The sequence below is a fragment of the Dryas octopetala genome, chromosome 4, assembly GCF_963921425.1.
Source record: "Dryas octopetala chromosome 4, drDryOcto1.1, whole genome shotgun sequence".
Taxonomy (NCBI): domain Eukaryota; kingdom Viridiplantae; phylum Streptophyta; class Magnoliopsida; order Rosales; family Rosaceae; genus Dryas; species Dryas octopetala.
This window is the reverse complement of record NC_141369.1, coordinates 11344364-11370073: the sequence shown is the minus strand read 5'-3', so window position 1 is coordinate 11370073 and position 25710 is coordinate 11344364. Positions and strand designations below refer to the sequence as shown.

Sequence of the window (25710 nt, the reverse complement as noted above, 5' to 3'; positions counted from 1 at the left end):
AAGGTTTGTATTTTTTTTCTTTGATGGGTTTGTGCATTTTGTTTCTTATTGCATTTTTTTAATATATTGATTACTTGATTATATGATTTAACAAAAACAATTTCATCTTGCGATGTAATCAAAATAGTGTATCCATTACTTGATGTAACAAAAATAATGTACCGACTATTTTTTTATATATATATATATATATAATGTATCTACTTTTTCGTGTTTAAGTTGTGTACCTACTTTCTTTGGTGTTTATATAATGATCCTACAATGGTTTTATGTGCTTAAATAGTTTTTATATACGTTTTTGTATAATGTACCTACACCGATGACCGATCTACATAGTTTTTTATGTTTTATATAACGTACCTACATATGATACGTATTTCTTCTTTGCTTTTATGCACCTACTATATCTTATTTATAGATTTACTCAATTTTTTCCCTTTATGTACATATGGCTTATTTTTCAGTGTCATTTATGGTGAATTTCTTTTTCATGTTTTTTTTTTTGGAAATGTATTTATTTACTTATAAATAGATTTTGTTCTTGTATTCATCATTATATTCATTTTTTTTCTTTTTTTTTTTTTAAAAATTTGAAATTAATTGGGATGATAGTTTTTGTCAAATTTAAAATAGAAAATTAGGATTAAATACCAAATATCAATAGTTTTTTAATAAAGCAGCAAGACACTAATTTTTTTTAGTTTAGATACTAACCTAGAGTAAAACATTTTGGATTAGGTCACAAATCAGTTTGTTATACAGTTGTGACTGTCGAACAGTTACAGTAGTAATTGTCGAACAGTCACAGTTGTGACTATTTAAAATTTATAAAAAATCAAAATTTTTAAGGGTTTCATACTTTTGATTTAGGTTTGGGGGATGAAGTCCTATAACCCAAAGACTAAATATTAAAGTTTAAGCCTTGCAAATATTGAAAAAATAATAAATCAATAAAAAAGTTATGACTGTTAGACAGTCACAGTTCGATATAACCATGTTTTTTAAAGTTGGTACCTAAACTGAAATTTAGTACCTAAAGTGAAATGACATAAATATTTTAGTAGTTGAAATGAAAAAACATTATAATTTAGTACTTAAAGTCAATGGACCTAATTTAAAAGGGTGTATTGAATTAATTATGATTAGATTGACTGCCTTCAATTATGGGAGTCGATCAACCTAATTAATCCCTTACATTTAGGAATTAAATTTAATTTACCTCTTAATAAATATGAGGGCACCCATTGTAATTATAAGAGAACTCCTAGGTATATTTCAATCCCCTGTGGCTGGAATTTTTGAATTTGGGCTTAACCTAGCAATAAAAAAGTCAATGAGTTAGAGGCTTGAAAAAAAAAGTTTGAGGGGCTGAGATTCAATTTATGGGAAGAAAATGTTATATTAATACTCTTGCTCCTCACTTTATACTATATGAATTTGGATTATCTCCTAAGCGTACTAATCTCTTAATTTTGCTAATCTTTTAATTATATAGTGTTATATGTCTTTTATAACATTCTATAGTTCATACTCATTTAAAGCTATATATAATCATCAAATTAAAATAATTAAAAATAATAAACGTGTGTAATCCAACCACATATGCAACATTTTTGAAACTTTAGAAGATGTATATGTAATTTTTGAAACTTTAGGAGTGCATGTGAAAAGACGATAAACTTCAAAATGTGTAAATATAAATAAATCTATCTTAAAAATAGTACTAATACTTTTTTTAGAATTTTCGGATTTAATTCAGGTATGCAAAAAATAATTTTCAAATTATAATCGCACCCCTAGCTGTCACAGTGTCACGGCAGTGAGATTTGGCCAAAAATCAAATAAATGAAGGGTAAAGTAGTCAGTACAAAAAAAAAAAAAAAAACTGCAAATGGAACAACCACCTAACCAAAACTGAAAATAGGGTAAGGGTCCTCCAGAAGCCCCAGTTCCCACAGGCCAAAAACCATAGCGGGGTTTCGCTGTGTTGTGTAAAACGATATAGAAAGCTGCTGTCGCCTGATGTTTCTTGAAAATAGGCAACACCACCATTGATTCTGTTAGTACTTCTTATTCGGTTACTCTCATTTTCGAGTAACGAATGCCCAAGGGTGATAAGCTGTGAGGCATTTTCAGTAAATTATTCCCAAACCAATTGGGTCTTTCATAAATACTGTAACTTTTGTAGGATTTGCGTGAAAACCCATTTCTTTTGCACCAAGAAAACAGAGGATTTAGGCAATTTCAGCTGCCAAGAATTGATATTTTCGTGATATTATTTGTGGGTTTTGGCGATTGAGAGACAACCCTCACTCAGCTGCATTGTTGGTTCAGTGAAAAAGCTTGTGAGGCGGGATCTACTGTAAGGGTCTGAATCCACATCTCTCCCTCTTTATCTTTTCTGCTAACTCTTCCTCAAAGACCCAACTATGGCGCAGACCATAAACCCATCACTGCTATCGCTCTAATTTGAGCTGCCATTGTCACTGGAACCCCCAAATCAAACCCAGCTGCCCGTTGTTCTGCTCGACCTCCATTTTTAGGGTTTATTGGCGGGTATGTTCTCTCTCTCTCTCTCTCTCTCTCTCTCTCTCTCTCTCTCTCTCTCTCTCTCTCTCTCTCTCTCCCTCGCCCTCTCTACTGTGGAGCTAATGAATTGCCACTACAATATTATTAGGCTTCTTTTGGGTGCTCTCTCCCATTTTATGTGACAATTAGCTTTTCACAAAATATTGGAGGCTTTTTCTCTGTGTGTTTTTTTTATTTTTCTCGTTGTGAATCTATGGAAATGATATGCGTTTTATGTTTTCAGACAAAATTTGCTCTCTTGGCAATGGAATCTGTGGTGCAAACGCAAATATTTGGGTTTCTCTTTGGGAAGTCATAATGTGTGATGTAAACGATGGTTTGTGGATTATCGACTAGGCTGTTGAACATATGCATAGCTTCATTTTGTAGAGTCCGGCAATTGGAGAAAGCAGAAGCTATTATAATTGACGGAATAAGATTAGGGGTAATCCCGGATGTGGTAACTTACAATACTTTGATCCATGCGTATGGTCAGTTTGTTAGCTTAGATGCAGCTTATTCTGTTATTCATAGAATGAAAGAAGCTGGGATAAGTCCAGATGTTATTACTTACAATTCTTTGATATCCGGGGCCACCAGGAATCGCTTCTTATCACGATCCCTGGATCTGTTTGAGGAAATGTTACAATCAGGTATACATCCTGATGTATGGAGTTACAATATTCTGATGCATTGTTTCTTTAAATTAGGAAATCCTGATGAAGCCAACAGAGTATTTCAGGATATTTTACTTAGCAATCTCACTCCCCATCCAGCTACGTTTAACATAATGATCAATGGTCTTTGTAAAAATGGATACACCGATAATGCCCTTATGTTATTCAGGAATATACAACGTCATGGATTTGTTCCCCAATTAGTGACGTACAATATTCTTCTCAGTGGGCTCTGCAAGGCACGCAGAGTAGGGGCAGCGAGGAGAATTCTCAAGGAACTTGGGCAATCAGGTCATAAGCCAAATGCCATAACCTACACTACAGTTATGAAATGCTGCTTTAGGTGTAAGAAGTATGACCAAGGGCTTGAGATTATGTCAGAGATGAAGAGTAAAGGGTATACTTTTGATGGCTTTGGATACTGCACAGTTATTGCTGCTTTAGTTAAGACTGGGAGGATAGAAGAGCCAAAGGCTTGCATGGAAGAGATGATGAGGAATGGTATTGAACTTGATTTAGTGTCTTTTAATACCTTAATGAATATGTATTGTAAAGAAGGTAAGTTTGAAGCTGCCTATAAGTTGTTGGATGAAATGGAGAATGGAGGTCTGCCATGTGATGAGTATACCCACACAATTATAATTGATGGGTTGTGTAAGGCTGGTAATATTGATGGGGCTCAACAACATTTGCATTATATGAATATGATGGGATTCCATCAAAACTTGGTTGCTGTCAACTGTATGATTGATGGCTTGTGTAAAGCTGGTCAGATTGATCGTGCAATGGAATTGTACAAATCAATGAAGACTAAAGATTCTTTTACCTACACCTCCTTGGTGCACAATCTTTGCCAGGCTGGAAGGTTCCTTTGTGCATCCAAGCTTACGATGAAATGTTTAAGAGATGGCATGAGAATACTCAGGCGTACTCGACTGGCTGTCCTTACTGGTCTTTGTAGTTCAGGGTTTACAGATGAAGCAAGGAGGCTTCGATCAAAAATTCGATTGGCTCGGATATTACATTAAAATTCGGCTATGGTTTTGCTGCTGAAAAGGGCATAAACCTAAGGAATTATCCTATTTGGATTGGCATTTTTTTCAGCACCATTTGAATGCCCCCTCTTTTGTTATATTCTGTAAACATCAGTTGTTTTGGGCTGATAAGCTTGCTCTACCAGGAAGAGATTATTAGTAGTGAAGAGTAATTTTGAATCTCGATGGAAGGTGGCTAATTAACCTGTAATTGCTTTGCATTGCTAATCTTACACTGGCTCTACTGGTGCGTATAGGAAAGACACTACTCGTAGTGAACAAACTAGTTGCCATATTCATGTAAGATTGGACAAGTCCAGAAATGTTTTTCCAAAGTCAACTGTAAGTCACACTGGTTTCTTCAGTTGATGGGCTCACTGGTGAGTTTCTGCTCTTATTCCAACTGATGGATTTCCTTTCAGTTGTAAAACGAACTAATGCTCTTGGAAAGTTACTGAAAGAATATGTGCACTATTTTTCTTATTCTTTTCTTCACTCTCGTGGAAACAAATTTTAAAATCTATGCTTTACTTTTGGCAGGGAAGCTGGTTAGCATTGTTGAAAGTCAGTTTGGATAGAACCCAGGTTATTTAATTACTCCTGAGAGGGGAACTTGTGTCTTGCAGCCTACATTTCATGTGAGTAACTTTTGACATGAAATTTTGATAAATTGGTTTTGTTAAATACATTTCATGGCCACACAAGAGAGGACTAAAATGGTTTTGGTTCCCAAAAAGAGAAAAGAAGATTAATTGTACTCCCTAAAAATCAAAGGATTATAAATTTAATTAAATATTCTGAGGAAATTCCTTGATTCTCTAATTTATTTGTTCTTCCATTCCTTAAATTTATGGAATGATGTTTCAGCAATTCTTTTGGGCTGAGATCTGAGAGTTAATATTTTTCAAATAATATATTCTTTGAAAGCAAAGTACTTCCAAAGTCTTCCCAAAAAATGTTCATAGTTACTTTATTTATATTTGTCTTCCTAGCTTTTTATTCTCTACCAGAATATCTTTTGTCAACTTCTTAGAAGGTGCAGATAGAGAAATATTAATTTCAAATATTTGAATTTTTTTCTTGTCAGCTTAGAGAAGTTTTTGGTTGATGGGTTTCACTTATTGTGTGAGTGTGTCTTTGTTTACTATTTTTATACACTGGGTATATGGAGAAGCATTGACAATATAAGGGGATGGAATGGAAACCGAAATGAGTAGTTCATGAAGATTCAGAATTTTAGATTTTAAGCTCAGAGGATCCTGTTACAGAGCATTTGTAGTTGTTAGGTAACCATATATGTTATTAAGCAGATCTAATTATTCAAATCAAAGAATGGCAACAGAGTAGGTAGAAAAGAAATTAAAAAAAAAAAAGACGTGATAAGGATTGTTGATTGACTGCAAAACCAGGATTTCTTTTGGTAGGGTAAGAAAATTGTTACTGAACATGGTAGAAGCTGGGTTGATTGGCTTTGCTGAGCAGAGTAGAATTTCTGTGGCAGTCATGAGGTTTTTAGGTCTTGGTTGGTTTGTATATACATATATATATATATTTTTTTTTCTTGAATAAAGATTATTTGTCCATTATGGAGTGCTGTATTAGCTTGAAAATCGTGACCAACTTATTGATAAAAAGACTAAAGCTTGAATGAAAATGCAAAATAGAATTCTTCGTTACACAAGAATTCCCAATACGACAAGTGTGAGACTTCTCTTTATATAGCAGAGGAAGGATTACAGTTCTGTTACATTGGATAAGATTGGTCTGACCCATACATAAACCAAATTCAGTTAATTATTTGGAACTTGCTGATCTTGGTGTATTGCCGTGCTGTTGCTGATGTTGTGGGAAATAAAAGAGATAAAAAACTGTTGTTTTTCAGGTGTGACCTTGTAATTTATTACTGCCATGGATGTTGTGGGCTGTTTTAACTAACATAACATGTTGCTTCAATGAAGATGTAGAGTTACTTTGAAGCTGAAGCAGCAAGTTGAAGTGTCATCATTTTAGTTCACACAAGTGGTGAGGGTGGGTGGGGTAATGGATACGATTAAGCTAGGTCTCAGAGTTCAATTCCCTCCAATGTAAAAAAAATAAAATTAAAAAAAAAAAAAAAAAAAAAAAAAAAAAAAAAAAAAAAAAAACAGAAAAGAAGAAACTATTTAATTCTGAGATTCTGCATTAGTCTCACCTAGTTGGCTATAAAAAGTGCTACATAGTGTGATTTTCTGTGGATGTAAAAGGATCTGTGTATTTCTAAGTTTGAAATTATACAAACTGCGCTGAAATCTTAATTACCAAGAGCTCCTATGGAGAAATGTTCAACCTAAAGGGATTGCTAATCTTTGCATATGTATCCATTAAGCCTGCTCAGATTAGGGGAAAAGAAGGCAATTACAGAACATGTATACATTGACCTTACAAATGCTAAGGCAACCATTTGTTACAACTGTGTTTGCTCTTCATGTACAAATGGATCTTTTAGTAATCGAGTGAGTTCCAGTTAAGCTCTGATTGCCTGAGCTTTCAATTCGAGCTCAACTCGAATTTGGATGGATTGGTAGTTTATCAACCAATGCCCACCCCGTTTATACAGACTCAAATTTAGCCTAGGTTCGGTGAATTCGGGTTCAGCTGGCTGATTCAATTTGCACCCTTACACATTGTTCATCCCCAAAAGACTTGTTTCAGGTTTCAGTTTCCCGTGTTCTCCCCTTGATAATTCTTTTTTCTCCAGATTCTGCAAGAATGATCGCAAATTCGCGTTTGATGGAGTTCCACTCATTCCTTGTGATAGAGAATTGATGAATTTTCACTGCCTGGCTTAGTACCTTTGTCATATATTACAGGCTCTAGTGATTCTGACACTTCTATATTCTTCGCATCAAAGCAAGGCACTACAAGAGAGAGGCAGCCATTTTGGTGACCCAAAAAAGCCTGTTCAGCAGATATTCTGTCTCCAAAGTGAATAATATGCCAAAAGCCGAAAGCCTAGGCCCATGAAATCGTTGCCATATAATTCTTGGGAGAGTAGAAGAGGCACAGGCACAAAAACTAAGAAATTGTCTGAACGACCACCTATCCAGATTTATACCCATTTTAATGAATAAGAGGAATGCTAGCAGCATTTTCTTTTATGTCCTTCTCATATTTCCTTTGACACATGTAAATGCACTTAAATCTAAACACTTGGAAACATTATCTCATTTTTCCATATTAATCTCATTGCTTCACCCACGAATCATCTCCATCCTAATTAGATCAATTTGCTATTCTCTCAACTTTGTTGATAGTTTTTACTTTTTAGGCCTCGCATGGCTTTAGCTTAAGGTTTTCTTTCTGTTGGGCCTTTGGCCTCCAAATGTACCATAAAAACCATCATTAGAGATATTAGACCTTTATTTTTTCAATTTATATGACACATGATATGCACACCACATTATTACATTAAAAAAAAAAAGTCTTTGTGGTTAGCCTAAGTTGTGAGGGTGGGTGGGGTAAAGGTTAGGATTAGGCTAGATTCAAGGTTCGATTCCCTCTAATGTAACAAAAAAATTGGATTAAGTAGCATTGCATTCTCACATTGTATTCTACTATATCATCTTCATTTTAATGCAATGACATGGTGTGTATACAATGTGTTACCTAAATTGAGAAAAAAACATTGAGTAACTAGCATTTTCCAATAGTGAAATGTCTAATATTTGCCAAACATTTGTTAAGCATCTGATGAAGTTCGGGATTATGGATAAACTTTGACCAAAGAAGGGATCATTGTTAGTAAATATAATACCGACTCAAATACACTTGAGGGCCCTTGTGTATGCAAGTGACACATAGCATTATAAAGTGATTTATGTTAGAGATGAAAAAGGTTCTAATTGTTTGGGGGAGAGAGTAGATAAAGAATTGTGTCAATTGGAAGTATGGGGAGAAGCTTTGGAGTTAAAAAATTCTTCTTTGTGTGAGGTGGGGGCATGGGGCTCCCTTTCGCCCTTCAAGCAATTTTTGTGTCATAGTAAACTCAACAACGTTTATTATGATATCCACATGATGTCAGGTGGGGTATGACCTTTCTATAAGGACACAAAAACTGGTTAATTTATTACAATTAAATTAGATAATAGTCCAAGAGGACCACTCATTTTCGGTGTCCTAAAAATGATGGAATTGTTACAATCAAGTTAAACCAATAATCCAAAATAACATGTGTATAAGTTATAAGTTATCCTGATGCATGGTTGGACTACTATATAATTAAATTGGACACTAGTTCAATACTTCAATCTCATGCAATCCAGTATAATCCAAAAGCCTACTAAAGAAGTTGAAGATGATGCAGATAACAGTTGGAAATTGGGGGAAGAAAATACAAAAACATTAGATGATATTCACATGGAAACAAGCAAGCAAAACATGTAAGCAAAAATCAATGATAAGCACATTTATATAACTTAATAATCTATTGTGTCAAGTCAGCTTCAAGCCTTGAAGCATGAGGCCCAAATCCCAATCCTGCTAGTGGCAGCATCACATTTGATCTTTTTTGTGCAGATCTGGACCACAGCACAAAGCTTTCTAGTTTCCACCAACATCTAGAAGCAGAGCATCATGTACTTTTTCTGATTCTCATTCAATTCCTAGCCAAGAGTAAGGTCCAAGTGGTTCCCAAAGAGAACAAGATTAAATTTTGGCCCTAAAATAATGACTTTCTTTGAGATTATTAGGTCAAATTACAAATATATGTTTCACTTGTATATAACTTTAAGTTGCCTCTTAATATGTCAAATTGTGTGACAACATTTTCCTATGAAAGACAAAAAAAACTGTAACCGAAATTTTTCATATCGAGTATAGGTAAACGTTATTTGTAATCACATACGAATCACACTTATCAAGTAAATATAAATTTGTTTGCTTTTCATTTGAATTTGAATTTACAACTTGTTTTATACCCACCATTTTATCGTTGAAAAATTCATGCAGTGAAAAATATGTTGCATGTTGTGACTGACTGAAGAGAGTTCATAATTTCATATAATTCATTTTCAGTATTATGAAGGTTTACATGCACCCAAGTGAGTGGTAGGACAAGGATCCAACTTTGTCACGGAAAACCAATGTCCATGACTTTCTTTCTGTCTTTCTTTTACTCCATCAAATATACCAGAATCACTCATGGAGAATGGAGACAATTCACCAGATGAAGAGGGGTCTATTCTTTCCTATCTAAATCTTTGATGAAGTACCTTTTGATTCACTACTTAAGTACGTTATTGATCCACATGACTCTTTCTGAACCACCAATGTTCTTCTTCATCTAGAGCTAGAGTTGGTATGTAAGAATTATTTTTTTTTTTTAATCTTTTATATGTAAAGAATTAGTCTAACTATTCTATTTCTTCTAACTGTATGGTATTGTTAGCTATATACAATACATCACGAAATGGGTATGGGACAATAACTTGAATGAATTCACACAAGCACATACGCGCCTAACTATGCTGCTCGGCTTACTTAATTAATTAAAGAATGGACACGGATTTCTCAGGTCTACTTTTTTTTTTTTCACTTTTTTTTATCTCACTCTAGAAAGAGTTTAATACTTTAGATGTATCATTGATTGAGATATATTTCTTGGTTAAATTTTAAGCAGTTAAAATTTAAAATATAACCTTAAATGATGATTCCACACTTTAAATATTGAAAACTGTCTGATATAAAAATGACAAAAAGTTATTAAAAACACTATTTTCACTCTTCAAATAAAGAATAGACGTCTTACTCAAAGAAGAATATACATTTTTTTTTCTTGAGATACGTGTTTACATTTTTCTTATGAAAATATAAATTGAATACTAAATAACAAATATTTTTCAGCAAAATAGTTGGTACTATACTAGAGTAAAACCTTTTAGATTGGTTCACAAATTTTGTACCAACAAAGAAAATATTTATGTTGATTGATTGATTGTTCTATTGATCTATTGGTAGCTTATGTTTCACTCAATTGCTCTACGGATCATTCTGCCATGCTTTGGTACATTGGTGTGACTGACAATTACAGTCGTGAATATATGAAATTTATAAAAGATTAGGATTTATACGGATTTAAAATTCAGATTTACAAATTAGGGGCTGGGCCCCAATAGTCTAGATAATACACATTAAACCATAATCTAAACACTAAAAAGACAACAAACAAAATAATATGTGATAGTTAATCTGTCAAAAAGTTGTGCTTATTATATAGTCACAGTTGAGTTTGGAGATACAAAAATAAAGTTATTTGGTCGATTGATTAGTGAGAACTTGTACCCCAATTGAAATGATATAAAATTTTGGTATTTAATTCTTTCCGATAAGAAAGAAAAAGGAAATCCAAATTGATTAGAAGGTTTCAATATCTCCCTTTTGGGGAATCACTTTTCCATTTCCAAAAAATAGAAATTATTGTTCAAATATTACACTTAGCAAACATGAAAATGCAATTATTAGTCAATTCCCAAATCTCAAATTCACAAGCCAAATGGAGCTTTCAAGAGTCTTTTGTCTATATTTTTATTCAATTTGATGATAATTTAGAAAAAAAAGTTAGATTTGAAGAAAGGCTTTCTAATGTTAAAGTTGAAATTTTTTCTTTTTTGTTTTTGTTTGGAAATTTAGTCTAAAATTTGATTATTAGAAGTTTGGAGAGAGTTTGAGAAGCCTCATCTATTTAATTTGATTTAGAAAAAATTTTAAGAAAATCTCAAATTTGAAAAAATAGTTGAAACTCTATTTTATATTATTTTTCTTTATATTTAAATTTGAGAAAACATTTAGAAAAGAACCGGAGATGCTTTTATATTCAACCGAGTCAGATCTTCTTACTTATTTTACTTGCCTACTTTGTTCGAAGTTACGTGCTGACTTCTTGGCCAAAAAAACAAGAAGTTACGTGCTGACTAATAACAACAAAATCAGACAAAAGCCGTAATATAATAACAAAAAACAAAAAAACAAAAAAATAATAGTGAAAATTGAAAAAGACGGCAAGCAATGGCGACTGGTGAGGTAGGTCCTAAAAAGTAAAGAAAAAACCGAATATGGAAGGAAGGAACAACGTCACGCACTTCAAGGCCGTTGCAACCAACAAAACCCAAGTGTCATTTCCCTCCTCCCAAGTCCCAACACACTTTCACTTTCACATTCACACTCACTCTTCTCAGCCTTCACCTCACGAGTCACGACTCCTCCTCTCTCGCTCTTTCAGTCTTCACACTTGACACCACCATGGCTCTTTCCAGGAAGCTTCTGCCTCTGCATCGGAGCTCCACCTCCGTATTCGGAGCCCGATCCATGTCCTGGTGGCGGACCGTCGATCCGGCTCCCAAGGATCCCATTCTCGGCGTCACCGAGGCTTTCCTCGCCGATCCCACTCCCCACAAAGTCAATGTTGGAGTTGTAAGTTACTCTTTTTTCGTTTTCTTCTATTTATATGTTTTAAGCTCTGTCAATTATTCGAATAGTGGCAGTAGGAAGAAAATGAAAGATTATTCAGAATCATCATTTCAGTTTTTAGTTTCCTTCTTTAGTATACAATTCAATCTAGTAAGCTATACAGAAAATTATGGAGAGCTTTTAAGTTTTTTTTTTTTGCAAATTCGGCATGAAATAGGCCCTGTAGAATGAATATAACAGTAAAGTAATTTTTTTTTCTTCCAGATTTATTCTTTAATTTTCTTGGAAGCCAAACAGAATCCAAATGGAAAAAAAAGGAAAAACAAAGAATAATTTTATTTTGCCTTTGGCTTTTCATTCTTTTATTTTATTTTATCTTAAATTTTTTTAAGAAGGAAATGCAAATCCGAAGCTGGCGGAGTTGTATCTGGTGCTCGGTTGATGTAAAGCTCTCAGCTTTACGGGATCCCAAAGGACAATAATTTTCAAGTTCAAAGTTTTATATTCATTTCTTAATTCGTTTTTATTTTTCCTGACACATTTTTTAATACTTTTTTATTAGATACATTGTTTAATACTTTATCAGCAGCTAACACAAGATTGATGATCATTTTTCTCTGGCCATGTTATTTTTCTTATCTCATGAATTAATTTTTCTAAATTTCTTTTCTAACCTTTTGGATTATTAAGGGTGCATACCGTAATGATAATGGAAAGCCGGTTGTTCTCGAATGCGTTAGAGAAGCAGAGCGGAGGATTGCCGGAAACTTGAACATGTAAGTGGTTATGTTTTTATTAGTTTAGAACAGTGGAGTTAATAATTCACTAATTTCCTTTTTATGCATTATTTTATTTTAGATTTTGCATTTTATAATGGGAGCTGTGTGAGATTTATGGAGATGGTCATAGTGTTTTACAACTTTCTACTGTTATAGTGGTCCCTTTAGTTTACTTTTATATTGACCTCAAGCATGTTTGGTTCTTTTGTCACATTGCCAACATACTCTGGAATCGTGACACTCTTCGTACCCTTAAGAATATTTTTCTTTTTCACTATTTGCCATTGGATTTGGATTCCTTAACTTTATTCTGTGTCCCAATCATTCAAGTAGAGTTTGGGGTTTGTTTTTGGTTTTGTGGGGGTGGTGGGGGTGAGGGTGGGGGTTCAGTGGAGTTTGGGCATTTCATATGGTGAATCGGGGCTAGCAATTAGCAACTTTAGAAGATAATGTTGTAGAGTCCATGCTTGGATGCAATTTATTGATAGCCAGGTCATGATGGAGTCTCTATCTGCTGATTGCGTCGCGACTCTATAATTTGAGTTTTCTAATGCTGGATTTGATAGTTAATAATTGGATTTGGGTTAAGATTCCATTTCTTTCATAGGAACTGGTGATATAGGATGTTAAGTGGAGGATGAGTCTGTTAGCAGCAGCCAAGGATAACATGTAATCATATTCAGTTATGATGAGAGGGAAAATAGGTAGATAGAGCCCTTCAATATTTTGTTCAGACATTCTGTGAACTGATACTCTTCTCATACCACAAAAGCACCTATACCAGATATGTTACCGTGTCAAATTTTGTGCAAACTAGATGGTAAGGACTGGAATATTGCATATGCATTTCTTACAGTAAACCAAACCTTCCACTGTGCCCTGTAACTAATAATTTTTTCTTATTTTTCATCTTACACGGATGTATATGATTTACAATTTGTTTGTTCTCACCAGGGAGTATCTCCCTATGGGTGGGAGTGTGAAGATGGTGGAAGAAACATTGAAGCTGGCCTATGGGGAGAATTCTGAGTTCATCAAAGATAAAAGGATAGCAGCAGTGCAATCTCTTTCTGGGACCGGTGCATGCCGTCTTTTTGCAGACTTTCAAAAGCGTTTTCGTCCAGATTCTCAAATCTATATACCAGTGCCTACATGGTCCAAGTGAGCATTTGTAGAACTTTTTCAATGCTTAAATCTCTCTCTGATCCCCACCCTCCCCCCCTTTCTTTTTTACACTTAAATTGGTAGTGTTAATAAATTCTGATGCACACTCTAAATTGAAATATCAACAGCCACCATAACATCTGGAGGGATGCCCAGGTCCCTCAAAGGACTTTCCATTACTATCACCCAGAGTCTAAGGGGTTGGACTTTGCAGGACTAGTGGATGACTTAAAGGTATAGAGCACATAGTCTTACTTTCAAATTTGGTTGTTTTAATTGATTCTTTGAATTTTGATACAATTTCTTTTTAGTACTCTTTGCCCTCTATGTGTATTCTCTTTGTTGACACCCTTTTCCCTTCCCTTTCCAACTGGGCATGAATGTTTTATACAGAATGCTCCAGACGGCTCATTCTTTCTACTTCATGCGTGTGCTCACAATCCCACTGGAGTGGATCCATCTGAGGAGCAGTGGAAAGAGATCTCATACCAGTGCAAAGTAAATCTCGCAGAATATTTTCCTTTTTTTTTGCCCTTTAATAAATAATTTTCACTACTCCCCTGGATAGATATTGATTTATGGTTGATTCAGCAAAAAGGTCATTTTGCCTTCTTCGACATGGCATATCAAGGTTTTGCTAGTGGTGACCCAGAGAGAGATGCAAAAGCCATCAGGATTTTTCTTGAGGACGGTCATCTAATTGGAATTGCCCAATCATATGCAAAAAATATGGGACTCTACGGCCAGAGAGTAGGATGCCTTAGGTAATTGTCTGCTTATTATTTAAATACAGTTACTGTATTTAATTTGGATTTTTTAATATGTTTCGTCATTAGTACAATCTCAATGAAAGTAACGACTGCAAGTTTCGTTTTGGTTTATCTGTCATATCTGTAATTGATGGCTAAACATAAACTCTGTGTTCGTTTAGCAATTTTTTGAAGGATGGGATAGAAGTACAACATGGTTTTAGGGATACTATTGTCTACAACCTGCACATTTGATGTTTAGACTAGAATCAATTTCAGATTGATCTCAAACATCACTTTTCTTAATGTTGAAACTGTTTATTTATGTTTTTAATATCCAAATCATATACTGCATCCACAGGTCTATGCCTTTAGCATTATTATCTACATATAAAAGGCACAAGAACAATATATCATATATAATAGGTGGGCAGTCTGCATCTCTCGAGTATTGTAAGCTGCACCAGTGGGTGATGGTGCAAGCAGCTCTAGAAGTAGAATGTGACTTATTCTTTTTTCAATTTCTGTTAAGTGATTTTGTATAGTCTCATGGATTAGCATTTTTATGATTTATGGCCATTACTTTCTGATGCTCTTTAGGTAAATAGTGTAGCATATGGCTTATCTGTCAACTTTACTTTATATAGTGGACTCACAAAGCATCTTTTTGTATCTCTTCTATGCTGAAGCTGTTCTTTATGTATGCAGCGTGCTTTGTGAGGATGAAAAACAAGCTGTGGTTGTAAAAAGTCAGTTACAGCAGCTTGCCAGACCTATGTATAGTAACCCACCAGTTCATGGAGCAACCATAGTTTCAACTATCCTTGGTGATCCAGACTTGAAGAAGTTATGGCTCAAGGAAGTTAAGGTAATTAATCTTATAAATTCCACTATGGTGTAGGATAGAGCTCATTTCAACTCTTTTCCTGAATGGAGATATCTATAAGTGATCAGAACCGACTACTGAGTATAAGTGTATATGCGAGCATAAAATGAGTGAAAGTGATTTCATAGTTCATATGCTTTCTTTGGTTATAGCACATGCTAAAGCTTTAAGGCAATAATTTTGATACTATATGAAAAGCTTGTGTCTCAAAGATAACATTCAATGTGAGATATGCCTCGAAGAGTGAAGTTTGTATGCTCTAGTTTCCCCAATTTCTCCAAGCTTGTGAAAGTTCTCTTATATTGTAACATACCCCCCACAAATTGGTTTTATTGTTGCAACCAAGGGATTTCGGCTGATTTGCACATCTTAATAATAAAATTTCATACATAATATTGCTCACAGAATAAGAGTACAATCAATGCATTGTAATTTATTCTTGATTTCTTCCTTGAAAAATATTTAAGGAAGTCATTGTGCTGATGGCTGTTTGAGAAACAAATATTTTTTGCTGAAAGGTTATGCGACAACCTAAAGATATGTGGATATGCCTGACTGCTATTGTAATATTTAATTATCTTTGGAGGAACTGTCTCTTTGTTCTTGATCATCTGATGCTATCTCTTTTTCATCTTTATTCTTTTCCAGGGCATGGCAGATCGCATCATAGGAATGCGAACTGCTCTACGAGAAAACCTCGAGAAATTGGGGTCACCCTTGTCATGGGAGCACATTACTAATCAGGTGTGGTATTATTCCTAAAATACGATTTTAGGACCTTTTTTAATTGAGAAAAGGACTTGAATTTTACTTGCAACAATTTGAATCTAAGTCATCACATAGAAATTATATTCTGCATATATGTTCATGCTGTTCCTAACTAGGGTCCCTTGTCTGCGGCTCTGTGCTATATTGCCCACCATTAAATTGTGTTGCTTGGTCAGTTTTGGTCTCCAGCTTGTTTTCTAGCTTATGTTATTTACAGTCTTGCTGATACTTACAAACAGATTGGCATGTTTTGCTATAGTGGGATGACACCTGAACAGGTTGATCGTTTGACAAACGAATTTCATACCTATATGACTCGCAATGGTCGAATCAGGTAATCTCTCTCTCTCTCTCTCTCTCTCACTCTCTCTCATGTTTGTATGTTAAGTCGGATATTTCTCACGTGTGATATTGATGCATACAGTATGGCAGGTGTTACAACGGGCAACGTTGGATATCTAGCAAATGCTATACATGAAGTCACAAAGTCTGCATAGAGATTATTCAGTCACAGTTCCTCAAAAGGGACCATAGGGACTGTTTTTACTAGACATTGATTTTTGTTGTCTTCCTCATCTCTATGTGAAAAAGGAAGGAGCAATAAATTGTAACCCATCATTAATGCCCTCTTCTCATTTTCTTCCTCCATTTTTTGGTTTCCGCTAGGGGGAGTTGTGCTCTTGGTTACATCGATTCCTGTAATACAAAGCACGAAATGAGGAGGGACATTTATCCAAATCATCATTTGTTACATCAAAGGATCATCAAGTATAATAATGATTTAATCACATCGGAACTTCTTTTTATCTTTTTATCTTTATAAGCAATCCTACATGCACCAAAAAAGAACACTCCAATCTTAAAATTTTAGATACCAGTCACTGTGACAATTTTTCTTGTCAAAATTGAATGCTTGTTATTCTGAAAGACAACTTGTTAGATGATATTGTACATTTATCCATGTCAATCGACTCAATCCCACGCCTAACTCATTCGTATTTGATTTGACATTCTTGTACATGGCATTATTTCCCAATTCCCACTCAGATATGGCATTAATTGAATTATGGAATTCTCTCCCAGAGCAGCGGAACTAACGACTCTGTTAGAAAGTAGAATTACAAACTTTTACACGAATTTTCAAGTGGATGAGATCGGTCGAGTGGTATCAGTTGGAGATGGGATTGCACGTGTTTATGGATTGAACGAGATTCAAGCTGGGGAAATGGTTGAATTTGCCAGTGGTGTGAAACCCTTGTTGCAGTCAAACCCTCTACCAACCCACTGTCCATGTGTCAATGCAGTCAAACCCTCAACCTACCCCACTGTCCATGTGGACGCTGGACACCTTTGCATAGGTGCTTGGAGAGAACTAGGCATTCTCTAGCATTACAAGAAAAAATTTTATGTAACAAAGATAATGATGTAACACCACAAATAGAAAGAAGAGGATTAGTTCTAAATCTCAATGTCCCAACCTCCCTGGCCCTCTATATTTGTGATGGCATGTCACTATCCCTGCTTGCATTTCATTTGTTCATATTGTTTTTTTTTTGGGGGTAAGGGGCATTTGTTAATCTATGGTCTCAATTTAAAATTCATCTATTTCTAAGACCCATTTCCCATCTTTGTTCGGTTAATTGAAAGCAGTTGAGGTTCCTGGGACTATCAAGGTGGCGCCAACAAACACTTCCAAAACTTGAGCAAGCATATTCTATTATTACATTGTGAAGCTCAAAGCTCCACACAGCATCACATAGCAGAGATTTGAAATTACCCAGAAGGGCCACTGTGTAGAAACAGTAATCATGAAAAGTGAAATATAATTTGAGACAGAGACTGCAACAAACAGTAGAAACAACACCATGATTAAAATTTAAAAGTAAAGACAAGCCGCCACATACTATTAGGCCCCTCAAGGCTCCTGCTGGACTTTGTAGCCCCTACACCTAGCTTACATTTGAATAGCATCACCTTCTTATACACTAGGCTTTCTGGAATCCTTACAATCAAAACGATGTACAGATGCAGGAAGACAGTATGTTTAGGCCAAAATGACGTAGTAAACAGAATCACCAGTTTCCAGGTTAAGCCAGAGACCCAGCATATGTGTGTACATCTTCATCTTCGGAGGGTGAGAACAGCAGAATAGGCCTAAATGCTCAGTGTTATATAGACCACAAAGGGGGCTTCTTTTCCTTTACATCCATCCAGTAGTAGAAGAGACGATTACCTTCTTTTGTAACTTTACATTTAAGTACCTCCTGGGTGTGGGAATCCAAGACCAGTCTGCTGCCGCATATGCTCTGGTATGAGCCTGTTAATCAGTTCGGGTGATGCTCCATTTAACTGCATGTCAATATTGGAGGCAGGGGTGGGAGGAATGAGTCAATTAGCACTCCCAGGAGGAGAAAATATGATTTGCTAAGAGAAACAGACAAGTAGAAATGGCTATATGTCATCCTATGATTGGATAATCAGAGCATTGCTAATTTTCAATCACTTATGCCCCTACTGTGATTCTTCCAGGTTACGCCAACAAACTCAACCTTGAAAGGACAGGTAGCCTTTATAAGAAATTTGAGGAATTCCATATAATTCAGGACTCATTCAACCGGACATGCACATAAAAGGCATGTCCTCTATGGCTCTATCAGGTTATTCCCCTCACACCATGGGGCTCCGAGCCTTCCTGGAAGACTAGAGTGAATTTATATCATGTGCATAAGTACTAAAGTTCAAAGGCCCAGAATATCTGAATCAGTGGCATTGTACTTTGGCCTGCTTTAAGGTGCTAAGATTGATTATTAGTGACTTCAAAACAAGCAAGGAAAAATTTCTGTTGCAGTAACAAAAATCCATGATGAGCAAGCAACAAATACATATATTTAACACTAACATAATTTTATCATTCAGCATGTGATTAACAGGTAATATACATATATATATATATAGAGAGAGAGAGAGAGAGACTCACTTCTTGTTTGAAGTTGAAAAGAGGTGGCAATGAGCGACCATTTGGAAGGCGTGCATTGGGCTCACGAAGTTCATCAAAGAAAGGGTGTGTGCATGCTTCTAGCTGTAATAGGGAAACCAGTGAGAAAATTTGCATATTATGCATGTTCATGAAGTGAAACTAATCAAATTGAACGAAAAAGATCTTTCAATTGCAACAGCCGAGTGCAAAAGTTGCAGCTCAGCACCAAGATAGAAGATGCCATACAGAAGCAGCTCTGCTCAAATATTATGCAAGAGTACATCACAAGGCATGATGTCTTGGTCTGTATATTGAAACAATAGCAGGAGAACTCCATGGTAAGAGAAGTCCAACTCACCGCAGTGCAGCGTAGACTTGGGGAATATTGAAGAAGCCGTGAAGCAAGGTCAATTGCTTCTGGTGGCATTCGCTTGTGGAAAACCTGAATAAGGGAGCAGATGAATAAACAATAGGAATACTGGCAAAAAAAAGTAATCCTGCAGATAACAGTTATTAAATCCCTAGAATTATAACATACTAATACTTAATAAGTCTATTTGTTCAGATCCCAAGAACAGGAGTATGTGTTCAGGAAATAAAAGAAAAAGGAAAAAACCACCCAAATTTTAGACAAAAGGTTTCCTCATGTCCAGAACATATAGACAATACGTATGTGTGTGCACAAACTCCCATGTGGAATTGGGTTATTACATCTCCCTCTATAAACAGCCCTAGGAACCAACTTGTTTTAATGGGTATAATCTAAATGCATACCTTATGCCAAGGGTGAGCTTTAATCTGTGGGAACCTAAAATCTGTATAATTTGGATTCATGCATCGAATTTCTTCTCTAGTTGGAGTACCAAGAACCTGCAGAGACACCTAAACCGTAAGCAAACACATTTACAAGATCCACTATAATTCAACAGAGATAGCGAGGTGAGGCTTCACCTTGATAATCTCTACAAGTTGGTCAACTGCATTCTCTCCTGGAAACAACGGCTGTAAAAGAGTTCGAAATTTTTTTATATGTAAGAAAGTAAATGTACTTTAGATGAATAGTTAACTTAGGCCAAGATTAAGAATATTATTTCCAAAGAAGTAGTTAACCTGGCCAAGAAGGAGCTCAGCAAGGACACAACCAGCTGACCAGATATCAATGGATGTTGTATATTCTGTTGCACCAAAGATGAGTTCAGGAGCCCGATAGTAACGAGAACATATGTATGATATGTTTGCTTCACCCTTGACCTGATCACAAAGAAAGAAAATCAATGAACTGAAAATATTCATGGAAACTGATTTTCTTAGCAACATAGCAATTGCATTAGCATGAAGCCTTCCAAACCGTTATGCTACTATTATTTGGCATGTGAACGCAAATGCTAATGTATTGCAGACTTCAGACTAGCACTAAAATATCTTGTGTTGGAATCATGCATTATTCTTTCATCAAATAGAAAGATGATTGATTATTGGTTTATCATGAAGAAAAAATTAACAATCATAAAAGCAAAGGGACCAAAGATGCCATTCGTTTGATGAGAAATAAAAAGGAATATCGAAAATTTGAGTGGCTGAAGCTGAAGCAGCTAGCTCTAAAAAAATATTTAAATGAATGAATGAAAATAAAGTGAAAAAATGACATCAAGACAAACATACCAAAACTTTTGCACTTCCAAAGTCACATAGCTTAACCTGGTGGGTGAGGGGATCAACCTGCCGAGTAAATATGAAAACTGCATAAATAATCCAATTGATTTAGGTTGAATAAAACAAAAATAACAGAGAACACATACCAAAAGATTTTGAGGCTTCACATCTCTATGGCAAACTCCAGGAACAGCATGGATATAAGCCAGGCCCCTAAAAATCTGAAAAAGATTTTTTTTCCATTTATTATAAGGGCATAAAACAAAAAGATAATTAACAACAAAATAACATCAAGTTAGCAAGAAAAAAGAGCAATAATTCATACTTGATATGTATAAAGTTTCACATATATGAGTGGCATCCTTTGGTTCATACTACTGTAGTGCTTCAGAACCCTGTACATAGTCTCCGGTACATATTCCATAACCAAATTCAGGAAAAGCTCATCTTTACTTGTTGTAGAGAAGAAACAATGCTTCAAGGAAACGACATTTGGGTGATCCAACAAGCGCATCAACTGCAACTCACGATTTTTGTACCTCCTGTCCTGCAAGACCTTCTTTATGGCCACCGTTTCTCCAGTTTCCAAGCATTTTGCCTGAAAAAACAAAAAAACAAAAAAAGTATCAGAGACTTAAATGATGAAATGAAAGCAAGATCACTTTTGTGTCACTAAAGTAAAATGCTTATACCTGAAAAACGATTCCAAATGATCCAGTACCTACAACACGCTCAGCCATGTAACTGATTGTCTGCAACCAGCATCAAAAGGAACACCTCAGAATACAAAATGAATAGGAAACCAAATAATTCTTCAGCAAAAGGAAATGAAAACTTAAAAAGATCAAATAACCAAATAATTCTTGGTTAAAGGACCTCAAATATTAGAATCTCTTATTACAAAAAGAAACGAGAACTTAACCAAGCAATAACTATCACATAGAATTTATCATCTCTCAATACAAGTAATCCTTGATCATGAATGAGAAAAGTGTACTACTTTTTGTGTTATAAGAGAGTTTGGTAAAATTTGCAGCCATCAAATGGGGGAGGGGAAAAGAGAAGGAAGAAACATTCAGTACTAACCCGTTTGGGTTCGCCATGTTTGCCACCAATGGTCGTCGAAATGATGTGACCAGTGACTGCATCATTTCCCTCAATAACAGGAGCTGACATTTCCTGCAATTTTTAGCAACACAAAGGATAAATATAAGCACAAACTGCTGGCTTGCTTTAAAAAGTAATGACTGGCATGCTGGGCGCTTGTTGAGGAAACACCCCTGCCTATATGTAATTGAAAGAAGTTGGCCACCTTAAATGAACAAATGTACAATTCCTTTCTGTTATTATACCAATTCTAACATTTATCATTCATCATTCTTGATTTCAGTTAGGCTCCATGACTTGGCCAAAAGAGAAAAAGTTAGGTTTCTATGGGTCTATAACTCCCACTTAGAAGCCAATTGCATGCATTTACAAATACATTCATATAGACTATTGTCTGTAGGCTTGTGTATATGCTGCGCTACATACTATGCATGGTGAATTCATAAAAACAGACATCCCCATCTATATTATTGAATGTTTGGAAACTTCTATGCTAGAAAACCTGTGTCCTACACAAAGCGAAAATTAACATACACTGAACAACAGTATAAAGCAATCAAATATTTAATACACTGATGATAATTAAAGTTAATACGTAAATATTTGAAGGAGACTCAACAATCCAACCTAACTGCCACAAACAGAAGGATATTCAGAAGGTGAGATTTAGGAAAGGCAAAAGCACAAAGATCTCAAAAGATATTTAAACTAAAAGAAAAATAAGAAGACCCTAGCTTACAAGAAAGCATCACATGCCATAAAACATGCATTTCAAAGGAACAACGGTGGATAAAGAATCAAAGAACATTAACATCCTGAAGCAAACTAGAATACTTTGAAGAACAATCCACTAGACAAAAGAAAAAGGGCAAAGGTTGGCAAATATTACAACATTGTTAAGAAAACTGGAAAACCCAAGAGATAACAGAGAGCAACAGCCGCCGAAGACCAACAATTTAGTACCAAAACAAGTATTAGATCACACACAAAACCCAGTAAAGAAGCAAAGATGTAAAAGAAAGTACAGTATTGTCCAATAAGATTGCCCAAAATATGGTAACGTCAATCTTAAAATAGCAGAAACCTTTTCAAAAATAGATCACAGGAGAGAGTTGAAAGTTAAACAAAGCAAAAATTGGACAAAATGAGAAAACGAAAAAGCAACAAACCCCCAATTGCTCTGATTGCTAAAGCGGGAAAGTTAAAGCAATCCGAATTACCAAATTCAGCTCCACTGAGCATAATTTATTTCCATTTTAGGCAACAAAACAGTTAATAAACACAAATACAATTAATTATACAATTACACATGTTCAATTATGTGCTCCTCCTAATTTTCCTAAGTTATCGTGATCTCATTCATGAAAACAAAAATTAAAAGTAATTATCACAGGTAAATAAAAACAAATGTGAAAGCAAAAAAACATACATAAAACTAAAACAGAAAGTTATAAGATCGACGGCAGCACAAAATCTGGCCGGAGATAAGCTCCGGCGAGGTGGCTCCGACCTCGGAACACAGAAAAAATTGCAGATCGCTTCGAATTAGAGACGAAATTGAAGCGTTGAGCTGGATCGAAGACGATCCAAGCACCAAAACCTGCCTATGCATCCATGTAGACAGAGAGCAAGCTCAAAAGAGGTGGTTGTGAAATGCAAGAGCGAGAGAGAGAGAGAGAGAGAGAGTACCTTGTCGGAGTCCATTTCGGAGGCTCGGCGAGGAGGAGGAGGAGGAGGCGCGTGCTTCAGTGGCTCATTGTGGTCTGCTTGTGCCTCTGGTGGTTGACGCTTTGGTCCCAAACCCAAAGACGCCATGTTAATGTGAGATTTTGAGATTGTGACTCTCTCTCCTCTCACACACACACCCCCCACTCTCTCTCTCTCTCTCTAACTCTCTCACTTTCTCTCTGTTCCCAAATTATTTAATAATTTTTTTTCCTATTTTTTCTCTCTTTCTCAATCTCTGTTTCTCTCTCCTGTGTCTCGGCTGGGAATAGATAAAAAAGGAACAGGGAGAGTCGACCCACGCGCGAGTTCAGGGAGAGTGCCCTCCACGCTCCCATCGGCTGCTCCAGCGCTCTCCAAGCTGTGGGTGAGGATCGGGTGAGTGCGGGTGCAGGGTTAGTGGTTGTGGACCGTCGTTGCAAAAACAGAGCGACAAGGATCACATGGGACGGAACTCCAATGTTAGATACTAACCAATGGTTTTCTCAAATGGATTGGTTTCGTAATCTACAGTGGTATTGTTAAGTAAAGCAATCGAACACAAATATAAAAGGTCAAAAGACTCAAAAACACATTTTTGGTGCACTTTCTTCTAGTTTTTTTATTTTTTGTGATCTTTTTCATTATATTACTACTTTTGTCCAAACTATGAATTGAGTTCATTTTCGTCCATATGTGTTATCTTTGATGTCCTTATAGTTTCATTTATTATCATTTTTGTTTTTATAGTTTAATTATATTACCATCCAAATAAATTTAAGGAAGAGTTAGAGTCTAGTCTATTTTATGAGTTTTTCTTAAACTAAAACCAGTAATGATTTATGATTTTTAATCAAATTCTTTTATTTTTTTTACGGCTTTATATTAAGTTTTAACTCCAGAATTTTGGGTTTCGCCCAAAATCTCAGAATTAAAACCTAACATACAGCTTCTACAAATCTCATTATACACCAGGGGAAATACTTTTCAAATCGGGGGAAATACCCTTTAAATCGGAAGAGGACTTTATTATGAATTAAAATGATTTTTCTTATAAAATAAAAGGACTTTATTATGAATTAAAAAAAATTCTTGTAAATTAAAGGACTTTATTATGGATTAAAAAAAATTTCTTATAAATTTTAAAACACTCTCGTCTCCATCTAAAAACTGTTTTTTCTAAAGAATTCAAGCCTAATTATCTCTGAATGGAATTGGCGGTTTAAATAAAAAATAGTAACGAAATAAATCTATAAGGACAAAAATGAGAAAGAAAAAAGTAACAAATATCAAAATTGAAATTTGGTCAAACCACAAGAACCATTCATCAATTTGAGATATATAAGAACTAAATATATTTTGAATCAATTCATTGACCATAAGTTAATGAAATATCTCCAACTATGGTCTCGGCTTAAAACCCATGGTCCTTGGCTTCATTTTTATTTGATGCCTCGTTCTGTCCAAGGCACCTGCAAGCTCAATGTTGACAAGTGTTTTGCAACAAAAAAAATGGTTATGCATCTGACAAAGTTTTTTAAATCTTAACTCTTTATTGTGGGATTAGCCATTTTTATTGCTCCATTAATCAAAAGGGAATGTTTAATGTATTTTTTTTTTTTTTTGGATTGCAAGGATTCTTAGAGAGTGTTGTTTGATGCTTAACTGTAAAGTGAGTTTATTATACTGTAATTTTTTATTCGATTTGCAGATCTGTGGGTGGCTACTAATGTTGGTTATACTATATATCATATAGCTAGGTACCGTGACATAACTGGGGCACTGTATATAGTGAGACAATGTCATATTGGTACGTTATAAAATGGACAGAAGATCAATTGTACATGTGGGACTTGAAAAGGTACCATAATGTTTGATTTCTACGCATGCTTGTTTGCTAGAGTCAAATTTGTGGAAATGACCTTCTTATTTGTTTATCTATTCTCACCATTATTCTTTAATTCTTTTCAGGTAAGCTTCACAGAGGAGTATCTACGTGAGAACATTGGTGCATTTATGAGTTCTCTTTTGCTAGCAAAGCCTACGAGTTTAAAAAAGTGTAATTAAGTAGCACAAATTACTCGTGTTTCCTGTATTGTTATTTTGGGATAAACTAATTAAATAAAGGTGAAATTTGGTCTGCATGTTGATCGAACTTCAATGTCACACACTAGGTATCTTGCTCTTTCATATCAATGCAA

The 25710-nt window shown here is 35.2% G+C and overlaps 3 protein-coding genes across 6 annotated transcripts; 2 read left to right on the top strand and 1 right to left on the bottom strand.

The window, feature by feature from the left end:
• The first annotated feature begins 1966 nt into the window (after positions 1-1966).
• LOC147286787 (Pentatricopeptide repeat (PPR-like) superfamily protein) lies at positions 1967-7486 on the top strand. 2 transcript variants are annotated; one of them, XM_086240556.1, is made up of 4 exons: positions 1967-2556; positions 2813-4659; positions 4820-4917; positions 7017-7486. In XM_086240556.1, the coding sequence occupies exon 2, from the start codon at positions 2903-2905 to the stop codon at positions 4271-4273; it is 1371 nt and encodes a 456-aa protein (XP_086096682.1). In that variant the 5' UTR covers positions 1967-2556; positions 2813-2902; the 3' UTR covers positions 4274-4659; positions 4820-4917; positions 7017-7486. The 2 variants fall into 2 exon arrangements, with proteins under 2 accessions (XP_086096682.1, XP_086096681.1); XM_086240555.1 differs by lacking the exon at positions 7017-7486 and having other exon boundaries at positions 4820-6286.
• Positions 7487-11447: 3961 nt separating this feature from the next.
• On the top strand, positions 11448-16858 carry ASP1 (aspartate aminotransferase 1). 3 transcript variants are annotated; one of them, XR_015121753.1, is made up of 10 exons: positions 11448-11725; positions 12413-12498; positions 13456-13662; positions 13794-13899; positions 14059-14163; positions 14257-14429; positions 15123-15282; positions 15949-16044; positions 16328-16402; positions 16493-16858. XR_015121753.1 is itself a non-coding variant. In XM_086240193.1 (10 exons), the coding sequence occupies exons 1-10, from the start codon at positions 11555-11557 to the stop codon at positions 16544-16546; spliced, it is 1245 nt and encodes a 414-aa protein (XP_086096319.1). In that variant the 5' UTR covers positions 11448-11554; the 3' UTR covers positions 16547-16858. The 3 variants fall into 3 exon arrangements, 2 of the variants coding, with proteins under 2 accessions (XP_086096319.1, XP_086096318.1); XM_086240193.1 differs by having other exon boundaries at positions 16308-16402; positions 16501-16858; XM_086240192.1 differs by having other exon boundaries at positions 11449-11725; positions 16308-16402.
• Positions 16859-17920: 1062 nt separating this feature from the next.
• On the bottom strand, positions 17921-23769 carry LOC147286785 (shaggy-related protein kinase eta-like). Its single transcript, XM_086239614.1, has 12 exons — positions 23495-23769; positions 21785-21877; positions 21391-21450; positions 21024-21296; positions 20845-20919; positions 20708-20764; positions 20156-20296; positions 19997-20047; positions 19820-19915; positions 19404-19487; positions 19046-19147; positions 17921-18417 (listed from the first exon to the last, which is right to left on the bottom strand). Exons 1-12 carry the CDS (start codon positions 23618-23620, stop codon positions 18322-18324), a joined length of 1254 nt encoding a protein of 417 aa, XP_086095740.1. The 5' UTR covers positions 23621-23769; the 3' UTR covers positions 17921-18321.
• Between the last annotated feature and the right edge of the window lie 1941 nt (positions 23770-25710).

What these genes read in the sequence shown, in the direction of transcription:
- LOC147286787 (XM_086240556.1), top strand. Translation starts at nt 2,903, where the DNA reads ATGGTTTGTGGATTATCGACTAGGCTGTTGAACATATGCATAGCTTCA.
- ASP1 (XM_086240192.1), top strand. Translation starts at nt 11,555, where the DNA reads ATGGCTCTTTCCAGGAAGCTTCTGCCTCTGCATCGGAGCTCCACCTCC. An exon ending in ACAAAGTCAATGTTGGAGTT is followed by an intron (nt 11,726 to 12,412) that starts GTAAGTTACTCT and finishes TGGATTATTAAG; the next exon opens with GGTGCATACCGTAATGATAA. An exon ending in ACTCGCAATGGTCGAATCAG is followed by an intron (nt 16,403 to 16,492) that starts GTAATCTCTCTC and finishes TGATGCATACAG; the next exon opens with TATGGCAGGTGTTACAACGG.
- LOC147286785 (XM_086239614.1), bottom strand. Translation starts at nt 23,620, where the DNA reads ATGGCGTCTTTGGGTTTGGGACCAAAGCGTCAACCACCAGAGGCACAA. An exon ending in CCGAAATGGACTCCGACAAG is followed by an intron (nt 21,878 to 23,494) that starts GTACTCTCTCTC and finishes TAAAAATTGCAG; the next exon opens with GAAATGTCAGCTCCTGTTAT. An exon ending in CTGAGCTCCTTCTTGGCCAG is followed by an intron (nt 20,048 to 20,155) that starts GTTAACTACTTC and finishes ACTCTTTTACAG; the next exon opens with CCGTTGTTTCCAGGAGAGAA.